Source organism: Cucurbita pepo, chromosome 6 (assembly GCF_057944985.1).
Source record: "Cucurbita pepo subsp. pepo isolate OVF chromosome 6, ASM5794498v1, whole genome shotgun sequence".
Taxonomy (NCBI): Eukaryota; Viridiplantae; Streptophyta; class Magnoliopsida; order Cucurbitales; family Cucurbitaceae; genus Cucurbita; species Cucurbita pepo.
The window spans coordinates 4413087-4430845 of record NC_141803.1 but is presented as its reverse complement, the minus strand read 5'-3'; the positions used below and the strand labels follow the sequence as shown (position 1 = coordinate 4430845).

Below are 17759 nucleotides of genomic sequence, written 5' to 3'. Positions count from 1 at the left end.
CCCAACCAATGTGGGACATCACAGTTTCGTTCCTTTCTCCAACTGATGTGAGATCTCCTAATATACTATTTGTAACAGCCCGAGCCTACTGCTAATAGATATTATCCACTTTGACCCGTTATATATCGTCGTTAGCCTCACGATTTTAAGACTTGTTTTAAAACCGTGAGGCTGACGGCTATACGTAACGGGCCAAAACGGACAATATCTGCTAGCTGTGGGCTTGAGTGATTACCGTTGAAAACCTCGACGGTCAACACAATAATAATTATAAAAAAATGATATGAGGGGAAGTTTGAAAAGTATGGTCTTAAGGTGTGTATAACCCTTTATGGGTTAGGTAGATGTGCTTGTTGAAGGCAAAACTTTAATGCCTTTGTTGACTTTGTTTGTGAGTATAAAACGTAGAGTTAGCCAAATTTAATTAAATTAGTCATTAATTAAACACTGCATCTTAGTTTATAGTATTGAAATGTTGCATTATGGCCTACTCACCCATTTCTGTATTTATTAAGGAAATTTGGCTTGGATTCTTGTGGGTTGAAAGATTGGGATTTTCCTTCCTTGCTTGATTTGACTTCTTTATTTATATATATATATATAATATTGAATAGCACGGCCTAGGGCTAAGATAGCTTAAGGGGGAGAGCTGTGTTATGGGTGACCTTATTGTACGGTTCCAAAGAGCACTTGTGTATGTGATGCACGTGAAGGTGTACAACAAAAAAGTTGTTTTTAAGTTTTGTTGTTCGTTCTATCTATTTCCGTCAAATGACTCGGCCTCCCCTGGCTCTTCCACCATCTACAGAATTCTGCTCGCCCTAGTCCTTAGTAGCGTTGACAAAGGAGAACAACCCCCTCCCCCTGTTGTTGATAGATAGAGAGCTTACCATCCAAATGTGACCGGCCCAAATGCGAAAAAAACTCTTTGAATCAGACTCCATCAACTAGTTAGATTCAGGCTCTTTGGCTCATTCTTGGAGTCTCAGTGTAAATCCTGACTTTAAGAAGTAAGCAAGCGCAAAAAAAAAATCCCCACAGAGCGATTCAGAAAGAGGTTTTGCTTTATGAGACTGAACCCTTCTTTCTTCTATAGGAATTCGAATGAGATCAAAAAGGCCATCATGAAAGTCTTGCTTCCTCTTGGAAGCACCATCAGTATTGAATTTTAATCGGTTCACTGGGTTCTACCTTGTTGGCTCAAAAAAAAAAAAAAAAAAAATATATATATATATATATATATATATAGTCTCAAAACTTTTAATTTTGTATCTAATAGGTTAGTGACAAATTTAATTTCTTTTAAAGATTTTATGTCTGATGGAACTTTAAACTTTCAATTTCGGATCTAAAATATTAAAGTTAAGAGACTAAGTTTGCAATTTTGAAAATTATGAATTCAACTTATCCAAATTTCAAAAAAGTTGAGGGAATAAATTTGTAATTTAACTAAATATTTATTACGTTCAAACTTAAATAAATAAATAAATATATATATATATATATATAATTTTATTTGTTATTTAAATTTTGAAAAATTTGACTTTAAAGTTAATAATTTTATTTGTTATTTGTAATACTAATTTTTCAAAAATTTTCTAGATGAAAAGGAAGTTTCCACGATACACATTTGAACTCTCTATTATATATTTTAAATATGATAATATTATATATTTATTATGTTAAATTAAAATTTTACTTTATGAATTTTCAAATTTAGTCTATTTTACCTCCACGTGGCGGATTATCTAGATATTGCATTAAATTTTGATTTTTTTTTTTTTAATTTAAATTTTGGGGCCCAAACCTTATCTTTAAATTAAAATTAAAAAACGACGTGGCAAGTCGGTGTTTTTAATTGGTCCACGAAAGGTTACGATCGGACGGATCCGCTTGGTCGCTTTCCCGAATTCTTGGGGCCCACTTTCTACTAATGTCAGTATGTGGGACCCACACGCTATTATAAAAAATAAAAACAAAAGGAAATATAAAAATAAAAATAATTACTTACCTTTTCCTTCCCATTTTCCCCGATTCACTTGGACTACCAATGTCAATATGACTCGATAACCCGATCGACTTAGACTATCTAATCCAATTTAACACGTTAAATTTCTTTTCGGTTTAGGGTTGGGTTAAATTTTTAGAAACCGAGACACGATAAACCTGACAAATTGGGTTACAACTTCGACCCTATTTTTTAAAAATAATATTTTTAACTAATGTTAATGATGCTTCATGCAGGCGAGTTGCAACCTACAATCCGGACTGAGGACGGGTTTTTAGAGTTAGCTCACCCTCGCGAGATCACGACCCTTTGTCCCGGCCATTGTAGCACGTGTGTCGCCCAGGGCATAAGGGGCATGATGACTTGACGTCATCCTCACCTTCCTTCGACTTATCACCGATAATCTGCTCAAGGTTCCAACCTCAACGGTTGGCAACTAAACACGAGAGTTGCGTTCGTTTATACAATTGTGTATACATATATTTATTTAATTTCTTAGTTATTTTTTTATTATATATTCTTCCACCACTTTTTAAATAATTTTAATCATTTATAAGATTGGAAGGATAAATTTTAATTACAAATTAGAAATAAATAAATAGATATTAAAATTAATATTTTTGTTTTATTAAAAAAAAAATTAAATAAATGACTCAAACATCCAGATTAAACTCAGTCAAAAAAATCTATGATTTGGTTGGTTGGGTTCATTATTTAATAAAAAGTTATCTTACGACGGTAACAATTGAGTTGAGTCTAAAAAATATTCTAATCAGACTCAACCGAACCCAACCCGAACTCGAACATCCTAGTCCACTTTCATTTTTTGACATACGAATATAAAAAGTCAAATCAATGGTGTGAAAATTAGATGTTTGCTGTAATATAATGAATCATAATAATTCTCAATAAATGTATAATTTTACTTTAAAACATACCATTCAAGTAGATCTAGTCGGTGGAATGATAAAATTACCAAACTACCCTCGAAAACATTACGTAATTGCTCGTTTTAAAAGGGCATAATAGTGAAAAAACATTGCTTAAAAAAGGAAAAAAGAGAGAAACATTTGACTAAGAGTATGATGGGAAGGGAGCAATTAGGCAAAGCAAGAAAATGAAATGAATTTTGAGTTTCAAAATCTAAATTTGCTTTTAATAATAATAATAATAATAATAATAATAATAAAAATAAAAATGTAAATTAATGGGACCCATTGTACGTCCCTCACATGGGTCACACCCCATGATTTGCGCTATCTTTTCTCAAGGCCATTCTTTTTGTTCAATCTAAATATTATTTTTTTAAAAAATTATAATAAGCTAATAAACACGTCACGCTCGGTTGAGAACGATATTTAACGACATGAATTAGATGAAAGCATAGTACAAAGAGAACGATATTTTTTTTAATGATAAAAAGATAGAATTTTTAAGTCTATTTTAGTATTTAATATTGAAAATTTATAATATTAGATATTAAATTTTGAAATGACATAAAGTTAAAGGAAAAACATATTTTAAAGGATTGAAAAATACATTTTTTATTTTAATTCAATTTTTGGAAATTTTAAAATTAGTCGACCCAATCAACCCAAAAAATAGGATTACAACCTAACCCCTATTTTAAATATTATTATGAAAATTAAGAATATTTGACGACTTCATTATCAAGGTTGAGTTGGGATAAATTTTTATTTTCAGTTGAGGTTAAATTGAATTTTTTAAAAATTTAAAAATTTGCGTCTATTTTTTTTAGTCGACCCGACCAACACAAAAATATGGTTACAATCTAACTCTATTTTAAAGATTATTATGAAAATTAAGAATATTTGACGTTTGTTACCAATATTCTTGAGTCATTGTCACTCGTGAATGTTTGATATCTGAGATTTTAGTTATTAATGTAACATTTGTAGTGGATAAATAGAATTTTTGAAATAATTATATATAAAAAAAACAAAAAAATCCAACCAATTTTCTGCGTTGTGAATTTTACTGAGTTGTTCGGATCACCAACATAACCAATTCAAAATTTCGAGTGGGTCCAAAAAAAATCTCCAACCCGAACCCGAACCCGTGTACATTTTGTGAAAATTTTAAATTTAAAAATCATATTTTGCTTAAATAATTTTCATATTTATTTAGCAATAAATAAATATTGATTATACTCAATTAATAACACTAAAACTTTTATAAATAAGATTAAAAAAATAATACCCATTTTCAACATGAACCCACCTAATTATCTTATCAACTCATTTAAAAAAAATCAATTTTTATTTATTTAATTATTTATTTTCGTTTAGAAATTTTTAATAATTATTTTTTAAAATTTTCAAATTGGCCCCTCTTGGGCTTGGACTTTTCGTACGAAAAATTCCAGTCACCGGCTGAACCGGTCACCCTACTCCTCCCCTCCCCCCTTTTCCTTTATAGACTCATCCCCACTCCCAAACTGCGAGTGAGAATTTTTCGTCGTCAAAATTCCCAAATCAATTTGTTGTTTAAAGCAAAACCCATCTGACAAAACCGCGTCAATTTCCTTTTCCTGATTGTTTATTCCTTTTTTGTTCCAGATTCCGATGTTCATTTGAACCACCCATTTCAAATGGCGCTCTTCAAATCCCCCATTCCGATGGATCTGATCTGAGAGATTCATGAACATTTTGTGGATTCTGAAATGGGTTTTGATTCAGATCTCTGAATCCTGTTCTGGGTCGATTTGATTCTGTTTTTCTGGGTTTTTTAGGGCTGAAATTGGGGAAAAATGGGTAAAACGATGAACAGTTCCGGTCGGGATTGGACTCAGATCTATGCGATCTATGGAGTAGATCAATGGCAGACCATAGTGTTTCTTCTTCTTCATGCTGTGTTTTTTACTGCGCTTTCCCTTTTTTACCTTTCTTACTTCGAATTCATCTGTTCTTTCTTCGAGATTCTGTTCTCTGGCGCTTCCGCCCGTTTCGCCGTCGGATTCACCGGCTGCGTCACTGCCATCTCCGCCTTCTGTCTCTTCTTCGCCGCCGCGAACATCTTCTACTCCTCCCTCCCTCTCCACTACGAAATGGCTCTCCGTATGGTTAACGCCGTCTCCGATTGGTCAACCGTCAAACACGCCCTCGACCTCGGCTGCGGCCGCGGCATTCTTCTCAACGCCGTTGCGACACAGCTCAAGAAGGTAAAAATTAAATTACCACAAAACTTGATGGGTTATACAGTAAATTTAATCTTTCGTTTCTGAACAGGAAGGGAGTTCGGGTCGGGTTGTGGGGTTGGATCGGAGCAAACGGACGACGTTGTCGACGCTTCGAACGGCGAAGATGGAGGGTGTGGGAGAGTATGTCACGTGCCGAGAAGGTGATGTTAGACGGCTGCCGTTTGGGGATAACTACTTCGATGTGGTGGTTTCCGGTGTGTTTGTTCACACGATTGGGAAGGAGCATGGGCCGCGTACGGCGGAGGCGGCGGCGGAGCGAATGCGAGTTGTCGGAGAATTAGTTAGAGTGTTGAAACCGGGTGGGACCGGGGTTGTGTGGGACCTACTGCACGTGCCGGAGTACGTGCGAAGGTTGCAAGAATTGAAGATGGAGAATATTAGAGTCTCGGAGGGTGTAACGGCCTTCATGGTCAGCAGCCACATCGTGTCGTTTACGAAGCCACTTCATCACTTTGTGGGGTTTGGCGAGGTCCGATTGGACTGGAGATGCTGACCTGGCATAATCTCATTGCCCCGTCAGCTTTTTTTTTTTTTTTTTTTTTTTTAATTTAATTGAGAGAGAAAAAAAAAAAAAAAAAATCTCGTAATTTTAATTATAAAGTAATTAATAGGGTGTAGTGGTAATTTGGGTAGGCGAAGCAGACCCAAAAGGTTTAATGGAAAATATAAATATATAATTATGCTGATTTTTCTTTATATTTTTTAGCCCTTGGATTATGATTTTTGCGGGGTATTTATGTCTTTTCTTTTGTGTGGTTAGCTTGATTGGATTATGATGAGTTGTCTTGAATAATAACGTAGATGAGCTAGACTACTATTGAATTTTAATGTCGAGGGTGTTCTGGGTTTTATTCGATTTGCTCGAATAAGCCTGTGGATATCGAGATTCCACAAGCGGTACTTATTGATACTGTATTTGAAGCAGTTGTTCGAATTCCTTATGATATACAACTGAAACAATCGAGATTCCACAAGCGGTACTTATTGATACTGTATTTGAAGCAGTTGTTCGAATTCCTTATGATATACAACTGAAACAAGTTCTTGCGAAGGGGAAAAAGGGGCGGTTTGAATGTGGGGGCTGTTCTTATTTCACCCGAAGGGTTTGAATTAGCCCCCCGATCGTATTTCTCCCGAGATTAAAGAAAAGAGGGCAATCTGTTTTTCAGAGCTATCGGCCCACTATAAAAAATCACATTTCATATTTTTTCCCCGGACCCTGCAACTAAGAAAGTCCCATATACGTAGGTGGGAATAGGGGAATAGGGGAAGGGGTAGGCGGGAACAGGGGAAGGGGTCAGATTTTTCTCCACTTAGCCTCTAGACCCATTTGACCTAGAGTCAGATAATTGGGTCTGTACAACGACCCAAACCCGCGACTAGTAAATATTATCCGCTTTGGTCCTTATCTCCCACTCATAGGAAAGAGGTGTGCGACCCAGTATCGAGGGGGTCGAGATATTTACGTGGAAGCAAAATAATCCACAAAAATTGTATAAAAAGAAAAGGATAGTGAGTGATTAATTAAAGAAATAATAAATAAGAAGGAAAAAGGAGGTGGGTATTTATAGAAATGAGATATAAATATGCATAAATAAATGTATGAATAATAAAGATGAGTGAGGGAATGGGGTCTTTGGTCAAATCACTATCATATAATATTGATGCCGAAATGTATCCATTACTGCCAATTTCTATCCACATATTATTCATTTTTAATATCATATAAATAAATTAAAATAAATACATTATTTTACTTCCATTTTTCAATACAATAAATATGACAACTTTACCCTTTTCGTATATGTATTAATTTTAAAAGTATAGAGTTCTTATAGATATACTTAACCACCGAACACTTATTAAAGAAATTTGTTGACATCGACGATGTTTTAAGCACTATGGAACGTGTAATGGGGTCGGACCACGGTTAGGGATGTATTCATCCATATGACATTAACATTTTTTTGGCACTTTATATGATAAGATATGAATTGACTTGACGTTTTCTTTTCCGTTCTTCTCGTGGCCTACAATTGAAGGTGTACTCAATTTTTCTAAAATATCATTTTCCTCGTAGGTTTTGAGATGTTTAACGTATACGACTCTCGTTTTCCTATTAATAAAATGGATTATATATTATTTAGGCTCAAGAATCTGTCGGAGTTAGAAATTATTTCACAGTGGAAACCAATGGGCGGTTGATTTGTTAAAATTATTTCAATGTAATTATTTTAGAAAATATATCTAAAATTTAAAACTGAAAGCAACAAGGTCCTATGGTCTAGTGGTTAGGACATTGGACTCTGAATCCAGTAACCCGAGTTCAAATCTCGGTAGGACCTTTTTTTTTTTTTCTCTCATTTTTTGAATAATTTATTCCCTTTCTTTTAATTATCTCTTCTTTCCAGATCATAATGGGAGGCCCTTCAAATATTTGAATGAAAGAGAGGAAGAAAATAAAATAAAAATATATTAACCAAAAATAGAGGGGAAAGGGAAAAAAAGGGATGAAAAATAAAAGAAAATAGAAAAAAAAAAGGATAATTGAAATAATTGAAATAAAAGGAAAATATATTAACAAAAATTAGAGGGGAAAAAGGAAAAAAAAAATAAAAAAATAAAAAAAGAAGGATAATTTAGCTATGATATGGAAAGAATGGATAATTAAAATAAAAAGAAATTATCTAATAAAAAAGAAAAAAGGGATAAAAAAAAAAGGTCCTACCGAGATTTGAACTCGGGTTACTGGATTCAGAGTCCAATGTCCTAACCACTAGACCATAGGACCTTTTTGTTTACAACTTTTCCATTAAACATACACATAGTAATATTACTTCTAGTTTTAAAATTTAGAATTTCACCCAGCAATTTGATAAAACATTGTTAATAATTTTCATGAATTATTAAAATTCTCATAAATAAAAGAAAGAAATTTTTAAAATTTGAGGGTATAAAATTTAAGGGTATTATTAAAATTTTTAAAAATTTAAAGATATTTTTAAGATAAGTATAAAATTTGAGGATATTTTTATTACAGTCGCATGAAGTCGCATGATGTTAATGATTATGGATTATATTGTATTAAAAAATAAAAGAAAGAAAAATAATTGTATATTATATTTACAACATAGTTGGTTGGTAGACTTTGACTTTTTGACCTAAAGTACCGATTTTGAATCTATCTCTCACACCGACCCACTCACACAGCCACGTCTACACTGGACAAGAAAATTAAACATTAGATTACCAGCAAAAATATCGCTCAAATCACTACAAAAATAAATGGAGAATTTCACAAGGATAGAGAATAAATAGGTGACGGGAATAGGGATAGGGAAGACTTCCCTGACTCTACTCCACCCCGTGAGCATCTCTAATGTTGTGTAGTTAAAAGTCATTTTTTTCATCAAGAACTTAAGAACAATGGCAAAGGCTTTGGCTAACTCTGCTGAGATGGCTGTTGCTTTCCTCTTCCTCTTCGCCCTCATTCTTTCCACGAACGGTAATCTACGCTATTTTTCGCTATCTCGTCACTATTTTTTTTTCAGATAAGACGTTAGAACAAGAACATAAACAGATAGAAGCTGTTCTTTGTTAACATAACTTTTGTTTTTTGTTTCTACGACATGGTGGGTATAGAGAAGCTCGGGGTGGTGGAGGCAAAGGTGTGCGAGAGGCGGAGCAAGACGTGGTCGGGGTGGTGCGGGAACACGAGCCATTGTGATCGACAATGCAAGAATTGGGAAGGTGCCAAACATGGAGCTTGCCATGCCCAATTTCCTGGAAGGGCTTGTTTTTGCTACTTCAACTGTTGAAGACCTTATGATTATCTTCATATCATCACCCTTCTAAGAATAAAAGCTTGGTTACTTACTTACTACGTGTGTTTGAAACGATCTATGTGTACGTTTTTAACTACGAACCATATTGTCGTATGCAATAAATATAATGTTGTTTCTTCTTCTCCGACTTTATTTAAACGTCTAATATTTCGGTCGAGAATACACGTATTAATCAGTTGAGTTATATACACGGGTTCTTGTAATTTGGACGAGCGTTTATGTCTTAATAAGTAGATTTTTTTCAACTTACATATAGTTAAAGGTATTTATATGACTCAAGAACCCGACTAATCTAGATTACTTTTTTTTTTTTTTTTTTTTTTTTGGTTGGGTTGGGTTGACTTTTTAGAGAACGTAAAATTTGGGTCGGTTCGTGCATTGACATTTTTTGTGCAGAAACCCGAATATAAGATCTCACATAAGTTGGATAAGGGAACGAAACATTCCTTTTAAGAGTGTGTATACGTATTAATCAGTTGAGTTATATATACACGTTTTTGTAATTTGGACGAGCGTTTATGTTATTAAGTAGATTTTTTTTCAACTTACAAATAGTTAAAGGTATTTATATGACTCGAGAACCCGACTAATTTAGATTACTTAATTTTTTTTTTGTTTGGATTGGGTTGGGTTGACTTTTTTGAAAACCTAAAATTTGGGTCGGGTTGCGCATTGACATTTTTTGTGCAGAAACCTGAATGTAAGATCCCACATAAGTTGGAGAAGGGAACGAAACATTACTTATAAGGGTGTAAAAACCTCTTTCTAGTAAACGCGTTTTAAAAATCGTGAGAGATTGATAATGATACGTAACGAGCCAAAACAGACAATATCTACTAGTGATGTGTACGATGTAAAGTATGTAAGTGAGATTTTTTTAATATTATCTGTTCATTTAGTCAATGGTCGTGTCGGAAACTTATATGTTTATCATTTTCTAATTTCCACGCATTGTGTGTGAGAACTATTTTATTTTATTTTATTTTTAAAATAATTAAATATAAAATAAATGTTTTTAAAGAAAACAATTTAACTATTCCTACCACGGGATTTAATTCGACTTTTAAATTCAATGAACTAAATAAAAAATAAATATTAAAATTAAAATATGTTAACTTATATTTTGAAAATATTAAATTATAAATTTAGTTAATTTTTTTAACTTTAAAAATATATTAAAAAAAATTAAAAATTTTCTATTTGGTATTAATTATAGATCTCTCACATTTTTATTTTTTTTTTATTTATATCTAAAATAGTTTCGGAATTTATTAAACATAAAATTAAAAAAATTCTAGACAGAATATACTTTTTAAATTATACGAATATATTTTTTATTGTTCGATCCCACGTCGGTTGTAGAATGGAACGAATGTTCCTTTATAAAGGTGTAGAAATCTCTCCCTAGCATAAGTGTTTTAAAAATATTGAGGTGAAACACATAAAGTAAAGTCTAAACAGAACAATATTTACTAGCGGTGAGACTGCGTTGTTACAGTTCTCCTGTAACTCCGCTCAATATAGTCAACAATATGAACAAACTAGATCATAGAGTCTCCCCTTAATCGATTCCTTCTCTGAAACCTTCAAACAAACTATACATTTGTTCGACACTGAAGTTACTCTGAATACACGTTCAAGACTTACAAGAACAGCAAAGAATTCGGAAATTTCACTCCAAAAATTAAGAATTAAATCATTCGCAGATCGTCAGCACATTGAAAGAAAATCGAAGAAATTTGTCGTATATGAATAAAAAAAATAACCCAAAAAGAAAAAAAAAATAAAAAATTAAGCTTCCGCCATAGACATATTGGAAAGCCGACTAGGAGTTGGACGGAAATTCAGCCACCGGAGAGTGGGTTTCCGGCTGGGAGGCATCAACGCCCTTCTCAAAACCTCTCTCCTCCCTTGATTCCGCCGGAACTTATCTCCACCAGCCGTCATCACATTCCGGCCACTCCTAACCATCCCACTAAAACTAAAGCTCCTGCAAGTGGATCTAATACTCCGGCTGGGTTCTCTGCCGGCGGCAGCGGCGGCGGCGGCGAGGGAGGGCCTCCGAGCAGGCTGGGGCTGAGACTGGAAAATTGTAGGCATTTCTGGAGCGTTGGATCAAAACCCAGATGGAATTTAGTGGAGAAAATTGGGTTTTGATGGAGTATTTAAGGAAAGTTGGAATTTTCAAAGAAGTTGACCAAATTTGGAGGTGGCTTCGTTGACCGGCTAATGGCGCAGTCGGTTGTTGATTTCATTGCTTGTTCTTCAAGACTTTAATAAGCCGTTGTGTATGACCAAAGAATTTTTGAAAAGTCTTAATATAAAGTCAAAGTTGTTCAGTTGTTTGGGTGTGTTAGTTGGTCTATTTATTTATTTTTTAAATATTTAATTATATGAAATATTGGTTAGAATATAAATAAAGGAAAAATAATTATGAAATTATAATAAAATAAAATAAATAATATCTATTCGACCAGCAATTACATGAAGCTAGACAAAGCGACAATAAATACCACCTGACATTCGGAGACATTCTTGTCTTTATTAGTTTAAGACTGTTTATGTCATGTCATATTTTGTTTGATTGTTGGTATTTGAATTACCATTATGTTTGAATTATCACTTTGTCGGGTTTAAAGACACGTAACATTTAAGTTTAAAATAATTGTTTAATACAAAAATCTTATGTTTTCTCGAAATATTTTTGGTATTATTCTTTTTCAAACCTTGCTTTAGATTTGACGTTAGATCGATTCATTGGATTAGTCTTGATCAAGCTAATTTATGGAGTGAGTCGTCTTGGTATCTAAGAGTGACAACCGTACGTGGAGCTTCCGCCTCATACAGCTCCTCTAGCTTGACCTGATTCTCATCCAGCTGCTAGATCACAATAGCGGGTCAATCTCCTCCAGAGCATGCTGCATAGCCACTCATTCGTCATGACCAAATAGTCGAACTGACCCTATGGATTTATTGAACTCGGTAATGAGGAACGAACGGCCAATTATCGGAATGTGTACGAGATACCATAGGGGTCCAATATCTCAGCGGATACGCGACATCCCATTTTCGACTCAAGTATAGTCCATGCCCGTAAACGAGGAGAAAGCAAGACAAGAAGAAATGAAGGACGGAATGGAAGACCTCCCATCCACTGACTACAAGATTGCAACCTAAAACCCAAATCATAAATTCCAAATTCGATCTAAGAGTTATTCATTTTTCTAACCAGCTCGTGGTTGGAACCCATCAGTTAAATTAACTTTATTTGGAAAAGTTTGCAAAGATCTTAGAAGGACTTCTAGCGCAAATCGAGCATTGTAAAATTAGGTTTGATTCAACTATTAATCCAGTTCAATTCACATTATTTATTTAAATTTAACTCAAACGGTACGGTTTGGGTTGGTTGGATTGAATTTTTCGGGTAATTGGATTTTTTTAACATTCTTATTAAATTAAGACAATGATTATAAAAAAAACGTTAGGACACCGACCCTACGTACCAGGAAAATCAAGCGTAAAGGTCACTTTAGCTTATTGTATTGAAGCGGTTCATCGTCGAAAGAACAACAATGTTTCAATGAAGTTTTGTCGAGCAACGTTGCTAAAAGTTCGGGTGAGTGAGAAAAACGAGTTAGACATAAATATCTTGGTTTTTCTTTTCTACATTGAAAAATATCAAATTTAATTCTAAATTTAAATTTTATATATTATTAAGACATTTAATTATAGATCAAAGTCTTGTCTTTTCACTTAAAAGTATTTTTTTCATTATTGATTTTAGACTAAAGTTTCTTCTCACATTTAATTGTAGCCTATGACTTTTAATCATATTCTAAAATAATTATATTTTTCAATGATTAAATTTAGACCCGGGCTAATTGTTGTTTAGAGATTAAACAAGGCGTCCAACAGAATTAACACGTGGTGACATTTTATTCATAAGAAATGACATTTTAAATTTCAAATATTACAACAAATTCGATCAACTCAACTCGTACAACCGAGTTTTTTTTAATTATTTATATATGACTCGAGAACTCGAACAATCTAGACTATCTAAACCCAACCTAGGTTGGGTTTGGCTGTGTTAGATTTTTTTTCTTGTTTGGGTTGGGTCGAATTTTTAAAAATTTGAAAATTTAGGTCGATTCAGTTGAAATTTTTTTAGCTGGGTCAACTCGATCAACCCGAACATAGAATTATATATTTTTATTTATTTTTTATTTCCTCTCATATTGTATGAAGGATTGGATTTAAGTGAGTGGGACCCACTATTTTGTTGGATTAATGTTTAATTAAAGATGCAATCTTAATTTGGTTAGCTATGTTGATGATTAATAAAGATAAACTTTATCTATCTTAGTACAAGAGGATCTAGGAGATATGTGTTTGATATAGTCGATCAGTGTAGAAATCTCTTTCTAGCATACGCGTTTTAAAAACTTTGAAGGAAAGTACAAAGACGACAATATTCTCACAATCCACCCCGGACACAGTGTCTTTGTTGGCACTCATTTCTTTCTCCAATCGATGTGGGACCCTACCAAATACACCTCCCTTCGAGGCCCAACGTCTCTACTGGCACATTGCCTCGTGTCTACCCCCTTCGAGGAACAACCTCCTAGTGTCTGGCTCTAATTTCATTTGTAACGGTCCAGACCTGGTAGATATTGTCTTCTTTGGGCTTTCCCTCTCGAGCTTACGTTCAAAAATTTTAAAACATGTCTGCTAGAGAGAGATTTACACTGCCCTTTTCGTGAGTATAATAAAATGAAATAAATTGAAAGAAAGTAAAACAGAGAAGATAGTGATAAGACAAGGACTTGATAGCAATCTAGGAAATGAGTGGGACCCCAAGTATATTTCTAAACTTTATTCTCTCCTTCGATCTATCTTTATCCCGTTCGATTAAGCTGCTCGGTTCGACTCGATATTCCATATTCAATGTGAAATTTTTTCATTTTAGTTTTTATTATTTGAATCGACCATCAAATAAAGAAAACGACCAATCAATTAAAACTGAATCGAAACAGCTACAACTATCTTAGTCTATATTAGCATCGTACATGTTAGTCTGTCTAATTTTCTCTATCGATATCGAAATGATGATTTTACGAATAAAAATTTCGTGATGATGAATATTTTGAATAATTTATGAACACCGAGAATATAAAATTTTTAAAAAAGGTAAATGGTGAGGAAATTATGGACCAAAGCGACTTTTGTGAATCCTAGGAATTGCTTGAATTTCAAGAAAAGTTGTTCGAGTTATTGGTGCCAAAATATTAAAATAATAATAACAGAATTGTAAACGGCTCGTGATGTATTATCATCATCCTTACAGTTCTAAAACGTGTTTGTTAGGAAGATGTCTTCGTACACTTATAAGAAATGTTTCGTTCTTCTCTCAACCGATGTGAGATCTCACAACCACTCCTTCGGGTCAGTGTTCTCGCTAACACACCGCCCGATGTTTTGTTCTGATACCATTTGTAACAACCCAAGTACACTAGTAGCATATGTTATCCCTTTAGGCCTATTATGTATCACCGTCAGTCTCACAGTCTAAACTCATATTTTAAAATAAAAATAAATGAAAAAAAACAGAAATGGCCCACCTAATTTCTTTATTAATAAATATTTGTTTGAAAAATTGGCCATTTATTTTGATATCAACACCATGACATCTGAAGCGTAACCCTTTATTATTATTATTATTATTATTATTATTATTATTTTCCGACGTCATCCGCGGCTCGCGGGTCCCACCCTTATCCTTTATTTTGTCGTCTAGCTTCATCCCACGTTTCATCGCTCCATTTTCGAATTACACGTGTCGACTCATCAACGTCTCATATTCCAGTTCGCATCAGCCCTCATTATCGCAATACGTAGGGCTATTATGGTAAATTCAGCACTAGCTTTGGCAACGTGGAGAATGTCTATTCGGCTATTTTAAATAGGTTCCGATGAAACATATGTACGTGATTATTCCCCGACCAATGATTCTCTTTGATATTTTCGTGTGTTTTTATTTTTATTTTTTATTTTTTTATAAATATTTCTGTGGCCAATTAACAAAGCCTGGGAATTTTTGCAAGTTGTTGGATGGAGAGTTCAAAGTCGGCGCCGGAGATCGATTCAGACCGGCCGAATCTGCCGCCGGGATTCCGGTTCCACCCGACCGACGAAGAGCTGGTGGTTCACTATCTCAAGAAAAAGGCCACTTCTCTGCCCTTGCCGGTGGCCATCATCGCCGAAGTTGACCTCTACAAGTACGATCCTTGGGAGCTTCCAGGTGGGTTATTCGCCGGAATATTCCATCTCCGGCTAAAATTGGGTTTTTTAGTAAATTTATAATTCTGTTTTAAAATTGTTTTATTTTTTTTATTAATTTTGTATTGAAAATTTCAGCTAAGGCTTGCTATGGGGAGGAAGAATGGTACTTTTTCAGTCCGAGAGATCGGAAGTATCCGAACGGAGCACGGCCGAATCGTGCGGCGACATCGGGGTATTGGAAGGCAACCGGAACCGATAAGCCGGTGATCGCTTTGTCGGAAGGGAATCGGAAAGTTGGTGTGAAAAAGGCTTTGGTTTTCTACGGCGGAAAGCCACCGAAAGGGATCAAAACTAATTGGATCATGCATGAATATCGTCTCGCCGATAAACCCGACGGCGGGAACAATAAGCCGCCGGAGTTCTATATCGGCAGTAAAAAACGCTCAATGAGGGTATGAATTTGGAGCATAAAGTTCGAATCTTTTTCAATTTTGAATTTTTTTTTTCAAATTCATAATCAAAAACAAATTTTGATTGTGTTCTTCAGCTGGATGATTGGGTTTTATGTCGGATTTATAAAAAAACAATCTCCAACAAATCGGGAGTAGATCATGAGCTGAAAGATTGCTTTAGTTACATGGGTGACCTAATTCCTCCATCCATAACAATCCACGGCTACAACCAACAAACGACGACGACGACGACAACCGCAGCGGCGATGAACCGTAGCGTGTATTCTGAATTAGCTTCCTTATCTCTTCCGACGAAACGGCGGCTGCAACCAACTTCATCATGGGACGAGGAAGAGTATCAGTCAGCCAACGACCAACCATTGAGCAAGAGATTACAGTTGATGAACGGTGGCGGTGTTGACGACAACAACCCGATCGCCGCTCTTCTCAGCCAACTACCGCAGCCGACATTGCAAGGTTGTATAGTAGGCGACGGGATATTCCGGCCAGCGATCGAATTGCCGGAGACAAATTGGTATTCATAACACACACATATACAAAATTAGTTTAAAAAGGTGATATGGTTACCTAAAATATACAGCTGATTTGATATTTAGGGAAAATATTCTTAATATTTCGGGGATTTTAATGTGTAAAGAACTAGATTGACATAACCCTAATTGTGTTTTTTTTTTAATTTATTGGGGTTTGAAGATTATATATGTTTGTATTCATATACATGTTTTATGTGTATATAAAGATATGAAAGAATTAATATATTATATGATTCTAATCGTTTATATTATTTAATTATATTTACCGATTCGAACGTAATTAAATGAATAAGACATTAAATTAAAGGACCGAAGAATAGATAGGAACGATAAGAGAGATGTCCATTTAACCCGTGCGGCTCCATCCTAACGAAATGGGGAGATATGTCTCCCTGTTAGATAAATGAGGTCGGGATGAATATTATGAAATTAATATTTTTAAAATATATATAAAAAGCTTTTTTTTTTCTCGAGTAAATATTCTTAATTTTCATAATAATTTAGGTTGGTCGTTGACCCATTATCATTTTTAGAACTAACGTTAAATTGACGATACTATGGAACTCAAATTTCAATGTCGAGATTAAAATTTTATTGACGAAAATGCTACTGAATCGAAACCGTGTTCGAGTTTCAGTTAAATTAATATTATAATTATTTTAAGTGGAGGGAATCATTCCATTTAGAAGTAACATCAATTATTAAAGATTTAAAATGTTGTATGGTGCATATGTTTGAATCCTTTTAGGCCCACAAAATTTGACTTATCATCCAAAAATGAAATGTAACCATTTTATCTTAGAAAATGAAGTTTAAGCTTTTTTTTTTTTTTTTTTTTTTTTTAATATTTTCCTAATTTAACCTTCGATAAACTATCGGACCAAATATTGGGTTGAATTGGATTTATAAAATCTTTAAATCAGCTCGAAATTTCGAGTTGGTTAGGTTGGTGACTCGATCAACCCTAATAGAGATTGAAACCCAACCCAAATAAACCCTCTATTTTCTGGTTGGGTTAGGTTGTCAGATTGTTTTTTTAAAAAAAATTATTTTTAAAAAATTCTACTTATCCATCGTACATGTTACATTAATAACTAAAATCTCAAATATCAAACATTCACAGGTCACAACGTATCACTAACATAGATAACAAACGTCAAATATTCTTAATCTTCGTTATAATCTTACAAGTAGGGTAGAGTTGGGTTGAATTATAATCCTATTTTCAGGTTGGTCGGGTTGACTCAACAAGAATATTCATCGTACATGTTACATTAATAACTAAAATCTCAAATATCAAACATTCACAGGTCACAACGTATCACTAACGTTGATCACAAACGTCAAATATTCTTAATCTTCGTTATAATCTTACAAGTAGGGTAGAATTGGGTTGAA

General features: G+C 34.1%; 3 protein-coding genes and 2 non-coding genes across 5 annotated transcripts; 4 read left to right on the top strand and 1 right to left on the bottom strand.

Annotated features, from left to right (window-relative positions):
- Nucleotides 1-4469: 4469 nt before the first annotated feature.
- On the top strand, nucleotides 4470-5923 carry LOC111796634 (uncharacterized). Its single transcript, XM_023679349.2, has 2 exons — nucleotides 4470-5189; nucleotides 5257-5923. The coding sequence occupies exons 1-2, from the start codon at nucleotides 4779-4781 to the stop codon at nucleotides 5719-5721; spliced, it is 876 nt and encodes a 291-aa protein (XP_023535117.1). The 5' UTR covers nucleotides 4470-4778; the 3' UTR covers nucleotides 5722-5923.
- Nucleotides 5924-7501: 1578 nt separating this feature from the next.
- TRNAQ-CUG (transfer RNA glutamine (anticodon CUG)) lies at nucleotides 7502-7573 on the top strand. The gene has a single exon. It is a non-coding gene; the product is annotated as a tRNA-Gln (tRNA).
- A 374-nt stretch (nucleotides 7574-7947) lies between these two features.
- Nucleotides 7948-8019, bottom strand: TRNAQ-CUG (transfer RNA glutamine (anticodon CUG)). The gene has a single exon. It is a non-coding gene; the product is annotated as a tRNA-Gln (tRNA).
- A 619-nt stretch (nucleotides 8020-8638) lies between these two features.
- PDF1.4 (defensin-like protein) lies at nucleotides 8639-9108 on the top strand. The gene is made up of 2 exons (XM_023679379.2): nucleotides 8639-8733; nucleotides 8871-9108. Exons 1-2 carry the CDS (start codon nucleotides 8655-8657, stop codon nucleotides 9044-9046), a joined length of 255 nt encoding a protein of 84 aa, XP_023535147.2. The 5' UTR covers nucleotides 8639-8654; the 3' UTR covers nucleotides 9047-9108.
- Nucleotides 9109-15122: 6014 nt separating this feature from the next.
- Nucleotides 15123-16602, top strand: LOC111796631 (NAC transcription factor 56). Its single transcript, XM_023679346.2, has 3 exons — nucleotides 15123-15374; nucleotides 15491-15807; nucleotides 15903-16602. Exons 1-3 carry the CDS (start codon nucleotides 15185-15187, stop codon nucleotides 16350-16352), a joined length of 957 nt encoding a protein of 318 aa, XP_023535114.2. The 5' UTR covers nucleotides 15123-15184; the 3' UTR covers nucleotides 16353-16602.
- Nucleotides 16603-17759: the final 1157 nt, after the last annotated feature.

Excerpts from the sequence above, each read along its gene's own strand:
- LOC111796631 (XM_023679346.2), top strand. The coding sequence starts at position 15,185 with ATGGAGAGTTCAAAGTCGGCGCCGGAGATCGATTCAGACCGGCCGAAT. Across the intron at positions 15,375-15,490 it reads CGATCCTTGGGAGCTTCCAG|CTAAGGCTTGCTATGGGGAG; the intron begins GTGGGTTATTCG and ends TGAAAATTTCAG. Across the intron at positions 15,808-15,902 it reads GTAAAAAACGCTCAATGAGG|CTGGATGATTGGGTTTTATG; the intron begins GTATGAATTTGG and ends TGTGTTCTTCAG.
- PDF1.4 (XM_023679379.2), top strand. The coding sequence starts at position 8,655 with ATGGCAAAGGCTTTGGCTAACTCTGCTGAGATGGCTGTTGCTTTCCTC. Across the intron at positions 8,734-8,870 it reads CCTCATTCTTTCCACGAACG|AGAAGCTCGGGGTGGTGGAG; the intron begins GTAATCTACGCT and ends TGGTGGGTATAG.
- LOC111796634 (XM_023679349.2), top strand. The coding sequence starts at position 4,779 with ATGGGTAAAACGATGAACAGTTCCGGTCGGGATTGGACTCAGATCTAT. Across the intron at positions 5,190-5,256 it reads TTGCGACACAGCTCAAGAAG|GAAGGGAGTTCGGGTCGGGT; the intron begins GTAAAAATTAAA and ends GTTTCTGAACAG.